The sequence below is a fragment of the Lipotes vexillifer genome, unplaced genomic scaffold, assembly GCF_000442215.2.
Source record: "Lipotes vexillifer unplaced genomic scaffold, Lipotes_vexillifer_v1.1 scaffold240, whole genome shotgun sequence".
NCBI lineage: Eukaryota > Metazoa > Chordata > Mammalia > Artiodactyla > Lipotidae > Lipotes > Lipotes vexillifer.
In genome coordinates this window covers 4,712,943-4,722,463 of record NW_006797481.1, presented here as the reverse complement: position 1 = coordinate 4,722,463, position 9,521 = coordinate 4,712,943, and the positions used below count along the sequence as shown (strand labels likewise).

The 9,521-nt window shown below is 36.0% G+C and overlaps 1 protein-coding gene across 6 annotated transcripts in view; it reads right to left on the bottom strand.

Moving 5' to 3' along the window:
* SHTN1 (shootin 1) overlaps positions 1-9,521 on the bottom strand; it is a 116,924-nt gene that overhangs the window by 35,910 nt on the left and 71,493 nt on the right. For all 6 annotated transcript variants that reach the window (XM_007469595.1, XM_007469596.1, XM_007469591.1 and 3 more), the window contains 3 exons: positions 8,121-8,274; positions 6,075-6,174; positions 1,602-1,684 (listed from right to left, as the gene is read on the bottom strand). In XM_007469595.1, coding sequence (XP_007469657.1) covers positions 1,602-1,684; positions 6,075-6,174; positions 8,121-8,274 — 337 coding nt within the window. The remainder of the gene's footprint in view (positions 1-1,601; positions 1,685-6,074; positions 6,175-8,120; positions 8,275-9,521) is intronic.

Here is a 9,521-nt window from a genome sequence, read left to right as displayed (position 1 = left end):
CCTCTGCTCAGCAGGAAACCTCTTCTCTCTCCATCCCCATCTCTTCCTGTTATCCTCAGCTTCTCCCTCTCCAAAGAATCACAGGGTCCTGTGAATTTTACCTCCCTAAACAGCTCCTGAATTTATCCATTTCTTTCTCTCTCTACTACTACCACTCGCATCTCAGCCCCATCAACATTCACCTGAATGAGGGCAACAGTCTTCCCTCATCCACTCTCATTCCTGTACAATCTGTTCTCTGTTCTCTCACTGCAGCCAGTGTTAATTTTTTACAAAGGACAAATCTCATCATGTTGCACTCCTACTTAAACTTCTACTGCCCTTAGGATAAATATCAAAATCTTGACCACCACCTCTAGAATCTGGCTCCTGTCTACCTAGTAGACTTCCTCTCTTGCACCCCATGTTCTAGTAATATCAACTTTCTTTCAGTTTCCTAATATGCCAAGCTCCTTCCCCCCTCTGGACCTTTGAATTGTTGCCCCTCTACGTGATCTATTTTACCATATATACCCTGACCTTCTAAATCCACAACTACTCAGCTTAAATATCACTTGCTGACACCAGTAGTCCACCTCCATAATCTCTTAGATCAGTACTGATAATCACTCCTCCACAGTACTGATAATCACTCCTCCACAGTACTGATCAAAAAAATGTATTTAAATAATTATATATTGCACTGGTAATTACGTGTTTACTTCCTATCTGCCCCACTCAAATGTGACTTTATGTCTTGCATCTCCAGTACAAAGCACTGGAGAGAACACAGAAAGTGCTTGACAAAGTCTCTGTTCATTGCTATCAACTCTAAAAAGCCTTTCCCCAGGACTTCCCTGGTGGCGCAGTGGTTAAGAGCCCACCAGCCAGTGCAGGGTTAACGGGTTCGATCCCTCATCCGGGAAGATCCCATATGCCGAGGAGCAACTAAGCCCATGCGCCACAACTGCTGAGCCTGTGCTCTAGAGCCCAGGAGCCGCAATTACTGAGCCCACGTGCTGCAACTACTGAGCCCACGTGTCACAACTACAGAAGCCCGAGCACCTGGAGCCCGTGCTTCGCAACAGAAGAAGTCATTGCAATGAGAAGCTTGTGTACCACAACGAAGAGTAGCCCCTGCTCGCCTCAACTAGAGAAAGCCTGCGCACAGCAACGAAGACCCAACACAGCCAAAAATTCATTAATTAACTAATTTAAAAAAATAAACATAAGGAGTGGTGATTGTATAGCACAGAAAATACAGCCTATATATATATATATATATATATATATTTTTTATTTTTGGCTGCGTTGGGCTTTCCCTAAATCCTCATTTGGAATTACTTCCTCTCTTTCTTTTACACCCCAAAGTACCTCACCCCTTAATGAAAACACATTTCCCAGCATCCCTCGCATTACAGTGATATGTGTGAATGTTTACCCACTCTAGACAGTAAGCTATGTGAAGACAATGACTGTTCTTTGGTTCATTCTTCTAGCTGTTAAGTTCACATTTCTCCCCAACAATCTGTTCATAGTCAAAGAGCTAACAAGTATGTCTACTGTTGAAAAATTGTACACCACCAACAAAAAGTTAACCAAAGGGGTGGGGTGAGAATTACCTGTTTCTGGTTGAGCTGCCTTTTCTTTCTTAGCACCACTGCCACTGGGGTGGGATCGCTTCCGGATCATGGACATGAGGGATCTTTAGGAGAAAGAAAAAGATCAACAGGATTAGTGGATGCCTTATGATCCAAGAAGTAAAATGTATAGATTCTAAATAATCAGTTAAAATCCAAGTCTTCTCTAAGTGCATGAATATATAACTAGAATTTAAGTAGCCTACTTTCAACTTTAATAAACTTAAATTTTTAAGAAAGAGAAAGATGTCTCATCCCTTTACTGTGTAAAAACCAAACTAGTTACTGGGAGAAGGGGGCTGCTAACCTTATTACTAATTTTATGCAGAGACATCTGCAAAGTAAAATAGATACAGAAAACCTTTCAATATCCATATTTAAAATTCAGAAACAGCTATCTATGTAATACATTTGAGGGAGAGGGAAGACAAAAGAACTAAGGGATGTTTTGGTAAATATCTATTTGTGAAATATGGGCATAAAAATATCTGAATCTGCACAACATAGACCAGATACTTCAGGGATAACATATATTCAGACCACTGTCTCTCTGGTCCATGTTTCAAAAATCTGTGTAAAATCCAAATCATGATAAATTTGACATGAAAATTTAAAACCTCCATATATTAAAAGACATCATAAAGAATAAAAAGAAACTCTACAAATCAATGAGAAAAAGCACATACCCAACAGAAAAAAGGACAAAACCAAGAAACCCCATAAAAAAGGATGTCCAAATTTCCAACACACATACAAACAGGTTCTTGACTTCTTTAGTTATTAGGAAATCACAAATAAAAGCCACATTGAGGTTTTACTACACACTCATCAAATAGGCAAGAAATTTTAAGTCTGATAATATCAAGTGTTGGTAGGTTTGTGGAGTAACAGGAATTCTCAAAATGAAGATGTATAAATTGATAGCACCACTTTAGAAAACTGTTCAGCATGAAGATAGACATATCCTATGAGCCAGTGATTCAGCTTCCATATATATTACAGAAATACAAGCACCTGTGCACCAGGAAGCATGTACAGGAATGTTCATGTAGAATTTCCATAACTTCCCTGAACTGAGATTGACTCAAATGTCTATCACTATTACAATGGATAAACACATTTTGGGACATTCATAAAGTGGGTTACGTATCAATGAATATGCATGAACTTTGGCTACATAAAATAATACGGATGAATCTTACAAAATAATATAAAGTGAAAAGAAAAAGACACAAAGGAATACACTACAATTCCAATTATATAAAGTCATAAACAGACCGCATATGTATTTACAGTAGTTTAGGGATATGTATATAGGCAAAAAAACCCTTTTCTTTAAGAAAAGGATAAAAGGATAGGACTTGAGGGTACTAGCATTGTTCTATTTCTTGATTTTGATGGTGATTACGTGGATACTCATTTTATATTATTTTAATCTGTACATAAGTTTGTGTACACTTCTACATATATATTATCACCCCCACCAAAAAAAAAAAAAAAAAGAATCAAGAACTCTGAAATTCTTTCAACTACATTATAAATGTCCTCAGTGTGGTAAACTGGATTTGACAAAATACAGTCCTGAGGAAGACAAACTGGGAAGAGAGGCATAATGCTGCCTCCAGAAAAAGGGGCAACTGGATACACAGTACTATTTGCTCTGAGGACAGAACAACTTGATGTTCTTTAACCACTATCATTTTTAAGGTTTTTTTTTTTACTTCTTACTTCTATCTTTGGTTATATTATTAATCCCCTCCGTAATTGCCTTTTCTTAAAATTCTCACACATACTGAACAATCTCCCACAAAGCATAGCATAAAGAAAGTGCTACATCCTACTCTACCCTGTGAAGTTTCCAGGACTTACCAACTGGGAAACAATCGGTCACTGAGCTTTTAACTTCATCTAGTTTGTCTTCTTTGGGCTCATAGTGGCCCAAAATGTAATTAAATTATTTTCACAAAACTTCTAATTTGCACAGAACTTTAAAACAAGTACATTTTAATCCATGAGGTGAGGGAATTAAATGATGCAAACTTTATTTTTTCCATTCTGTCAACTGAGGACAGGAATATTCAATGTCTACTTGTTAACATTCCATAGAACGGTAGGGTTTGGGGAGGGCTCTCACTAATCAGAGGCCTCTCATCATTCTGTAATGACCGCATCTCTGGTTCTGAGGGGAAGTTTTGAGAATGTGTATTATTGTACATAAAGATTACAAAGCAAGAAGTTATTTGTACTGCTCAGAACAGTTGTGTGTATTTACATAAATGAACAAAGAATATATGTCCAACACTGCAAACCACCTAAGTAGAGAAGAGAAAGTGCTAGCTTTAAATGTTCTGAAGTGTAAGTTGAAGACTGATATGGTGTCCACAGGAAAATCATCTGTAATATTAAAAAGAACTGTCAAGATGTTGCTTAGACTAAAGAGAAAATATCAATAGATAGTGTGAGTTTCACAGGGCAGATGAGAAGACCAGGACAAGACATCTGGGACCAATCATCCAAACCTCTGGCTAAAACTGCCCCAGGTGGAAAATATTCACCTTGAAATTCTTCAAGTGTTCTTCACGCCCACTGTGAGGGTTAATTTATGAGTCAACCTGACTGGGTCGTGGGGTACTCGGATAAATGGTCAAACATTATTCTGGGTATTTCTGTGAGGGTTCTGGATGAGATTAACATTTAAATCGGTAGCCTGAGTGACTGTCCTCCCTAATGTGGGATGGGCCTCCCTCAATCAGTTGAAGCCCTGAATACAACAAAAGGTGACCCTCCCCCAAGTAAGAGAAAATTCCTCCTGCCTGACTGCCTTGAAACTAGGACTTCTGCTCTGTCCTGCTTTTGACTCAAACTGAAACACTGCCTCTTCCTGGCCTGTTGACCTTCAGACTGAAACAATGCCACAGGCTCTCCTTGGTCTCCAGCTTGCTGACTCACCCTGAAGATCCTGGGACTTGTCAGCCTCCATAGTCATGTGAACCAGTTCTTGAGAATACATTCTCGTTTTATGTATATGATGTGTATGTACACATGTACACACACACACACATCCTACTGGTTCTATTTCTCTGGAGAACCCTAACACACTAATATACCCTACCCTTTCCCCATGAGCCACACCTGGCCAGGACCTGTCCTTTCACTCCATTACTACAAAATGACCAAGATATGCCCTTTTCCTCTCTTAACTCTCTCCCATCTGTCCTCTAAGTCAAATGAGCAGGAAGATGAGGGGAAAGCAATAAAGCCACTTAAAGAAGCCACAGGCTCTAGTCTTTTTCTTCCACTTCCACTTCTATCCATGATCTATATCAGGGTAAAACAAACAGCTCAGGAACAAAGTTGGAAAACCTTGATTAGTGGATTCAAAGTCCATTGAAACTCAATACAAATGCAAATATACTTTTTTGACAAGAAAGTACTCCTTACCAAAAAATAAAAATCTCTACTGAGAAATTATATCTTATACTACTTAAATTCATCTTAAAATAAAAATCATTCATGTTATTCAATGAACATTTTCTTTAACGGGCCTTATAGGAGTTCATGCTTTAGATATACATAGTCTGAGTCCTACTTTCATTTCTCAATGTGACTGTAGGATGCTTTTTGAGAAAATATCTATTTAGGTTATACTTTACTTTTAATTCTAAGGGCTCTCAAGGTTTCAGAGACTAAAAATTAAAGGCTAACAGCAAGATTATAATCATTTTTTAATAGTTCTCCCTCCTCACAGACAGAAGTGACCTTTCTTATCAAGCTCAAAATTCTAGACCTTAGAAAAAAATCGAAGTGATGAATTTCCTATTTTAAATGTCAAATTCAGTATATCTCTTACAGATTTAGCTACCCAGGAGAGAAAGAATTTAAAATACCTGAAATTCTTTCAATTGACTCTTGGATCGATCACATGTAAAAATTATTTTGCCTTAACTATTTCAGTGGCTTAAAGTAGATCTGTTAGGTTTTTGTTAGTTCAGTACTTTCATTTTTTAAATAACTGAACAAAGTATAGCTTTTCAAATTCAAGTTAGTGAGAGAAAAACATGAAAACATTCTGGAGAAGCTCAAAATTCCTTGATCTTCCAGTTAAAGGAAATCCTAATGATACGGACTGAAGTTTTAAAACTGAAGTATCAGAAACATTTTTTTAGATGTCTAGCTCCTTGGTTTGGAACATCCACATGAAATCTAAACATCTACAACAGAAGAATACTGTAGGCCACAAGATGTCTTTATATGTTACAAGAAAGGAATGATATACTGGCCTTCAGAAAATTCTCTGAAACACCTGCTGATATCTTTCATACTTTTTACCACCACGCCCCTCAAAATGAGGCATCTAAGCCCGTATTGCTTAAAAAGGGTACCAATAGCATAAACTTCAGTTTCTCCGACAAGGACTAACATTTGATGCAAAGCCATCTTCCTGGGCGTGCTTACCGGATAGGATTTGGAGGGGGAGGAGGAAGCGGTGGTGGAGGAGGAGGTGGGGGAGGTACCGAATTCTCAGACTGGTTCACCCGTTTCTGGAGTTCATCGACTGCACAGAGAGCAAGCATTCAGAAAAGAGCTGAAATAAGCAACTTAACACCTTATATACGTGTAAAGGAAAAAACAACCACTCTCAAAATCAAGTTCTTTTATTAAAGCAAAGTTAGAAACTTCAGTATGAAACTGCAGAACCCTTTAAACGTTTTATCATCAGTAAGAGAGGCCTTATATACGTTACAAAAAATTTACCATCTTTTTGCTATATATACAAACTATGGAAAAGAAAAAATAAATCAAGACAATGGCTGGATGGGTGGGAAGTAAGGATTGAGAGTAGGCTGAAGAAATATTTGTTAACAATAGAATTTACTACTCAAACACTAAGAAATTGTTAACACTTGACTTTTAAAGTATACAGACCAAGAATTAATTTTAAAGATGACATTTAGTAATGAATTTTAATAGCATACTTTCCTCCTCCACTTAATCTCCTTCAAAAACTGCAAATCCTAGAGTTCTTGATTTTAACCAGACTCAGACTCTCAAGTGTTTAACTCAGAAACTTTCTGCTCTTTTGAAGAGCATTCTGGAAATATTATTCACTCAAGCCATTAATGAAACAAGTTCTTACTAAGCTCCAACAATGTGAAAGAGCCTATGCTCAGTGCTGCTCATGACACAGTTCCTGACTTCAAGAAACTCAATTTGAATTTATATCACAGATGTGAATGCCTCTGATTGGGCTCTAATGGGCTACAGGTACTGCACTCAGGAATACTACACAGGGATAAGTAATAAGTTTCTGTTGGAAAGTAGGTAATTTAAGGGGGCAGGTTGTTCCCTTTATCACAGCTTCAATATTCACTTCAGATATTTTTGGTTAATTTTATACTAGAATTTTGAAATCTGTACAGAAAAATCAAGTAGGCTTTTTCCTTTTTCCTAGACAGCCACTCTACTTTCCATGACTGACTACCCTAATGATTTGTGCATTTGTTTTTACCGTCAACACTTAAATAAGCAGTGGGGGCCAGGCTCCCTGACACCAAGAATCCTCTAGGTATTTCATATGCATGTGTCTGTTTCTCTAAAGGGAGTTTGAGATCCTCATGGACAAAAGGCATGGTTTCTTTTCTTCTACATTTCTTATAGCATCCTAGGGTACTGGGTATGGCTGGGTACACACACAGCAGACAATAACTAAAAAGAATGGACTACTTCTTAATTTTAGATCAATTAAAAAAAATAAATTGTAATTCACTTTCATTGTGGATTAGAAAGCACTCAATATTTTTTAAAGGAAAAAGCCTACTTGATTTTTCTGTACAGATTTCAAAATTCTAGTATAAAATTAACCAAAAATATCTGAAGTGAATATTGAAGCTGTTATAAAGGGAACAACCTGCCCCCTTAAATTACCTACTTTCCAACAGAAACTTATTACTTATCCCTGTGTAGTAATCCAACTCACACATTCTTGTTAAGCCTTCTAGAACTGAATGAATAAATCGTTTAAGTATCTCTTGGTGTTTTAAAAGTTTTTCCATTAAATATATATATTGTTGCCCATTTTATCGTTAGGTGTGATACTGAAAGTATTATTTCATGTGCATAATTAGACATGGAAAATGAAGGTAGTATAAACCTAAAAAGTTTAATTCTTTTTAAAAATGCACCCTAAAATGAATAAAGTAAGTATTTAACGAACACTCATCTCTGAAGCCCTGAGAAATGCTGAAGTTTTGGTCTTCCCACGTTAATATCTCCACCTCTTAATTCTGTATGTGATGCTCATAAAGGCTGTGAGTCCAAAACAGAAGTCTAAATATTTGTGAATCATATGATTACAGCGACCGTTCTAATGAATTACAATAGTCAGAAATGAAGAAATTTAAAACAAATCTTGGTATTTTTCTATAGCATTTAGTAAATGTACTGGGCATGAGAGATTCACATAGTAATAATAAGACATAATAGGCTACTCAGTGCTTTTACCGGAATGCTTTAAATTTCTAGCTTTCTCCTCAGAATTCTGATATTTCAATTCCAATTCTTTTTTATCTTCTTCTAGAAGCTCCAGTTGCTGTTTGAGGTTGTGCATCTCTTTGCGGAGAGTTTCATTTTGTAGCTGCTCTTCTAATTTTTTGACCTATAAGTTATAAACAGACTTTTATGTGGTGAGAGTTTTTCCTTTGTCAAGGAAAATAAGGGGAAAAATAAATGTTTCCCTTTTACTTTGCACTTCATAGCAAAGAGATTACAATTCATCTTAAAAACCACACAAATCCTAGGATACAGATAACACTTAAGATCACTATCAGCAATGTAATTCAATATAAATTTATTGAAGACTTATGTTCCAGATAATTTAATTTTTAAATGTGAGTAGAAAAAGTAAAATATTCATTTAATTTAAGTAAAAAATTCATTTAAAACAGATTAACACCTTTGTGCCCATTTTCAAAAGAAAAACTCAGGTAATATTAAAAATTTGGTGGGACAATTTGGTAACAAATATCAAAAACCTTAAAAAAAAAGAAGGAAGAAAAGACCCTTGATTCAGTAATACTACTTTTAGAATTTGTGAAATAGTAAGACAAGTGTTCAAATACATTAACTAGAATGTTCTTTATAACAGGGAAAACTTGGAAATAACCTAAATGTCCACCAATATTACTGATTTAATAAATTATAGTTATGTTCGTTAAATGAAATACTATGCAACCATTTAAAAATCACATAACCTCACTATACACTGACATGGAAATATATATTACCAAATGAAAAAAATCAGGTTATAGAACCATATGCTTGGCATGATTCCGTTTAACCTATATTCATAAAACTATACATTTACATAAAGTTTGGATATGCACCAAAATATGGGATTTTTAACTAATCTTAATTTTCTGCTTTAGCTTTTTCTGTATTTTAAAATTTTGTTTTATTTTAATCATAAAAACAACACAGCTGTGTTTTAAAGACTGCTGAATCTGCAAGGGAACTTACAGACAGGTAAGAAATATTTTCAACCACATACCTGAAAGATTATCCAGAATAATTGTACAGTATAGTATAATAAGTTTAGAAGTACTGACTGCTATAAGTTCATTTGTAACTTTTACCTAATCTTCAGTACCTTTCCCACTACCCCAACAAGGAACATACAGAACAATTTAGTCCCATCCTCAATACAATTTACTGGGCTCTTGCGTGCATTATTTACTAAATGAGTTAACTACAGTAGTAGAACTTTTCAGAACCAAAATTTCTAACATAAGCTAAATAAAAATAAACCTTCTTTCATTCCCTTCATTTGAAAAGGTAATTCCTGGGCTTCCCTGGTGGCGCAGTGGTTGAGAGTCCGCCTGCCGATGCAGGGGACGCGGGTTCATG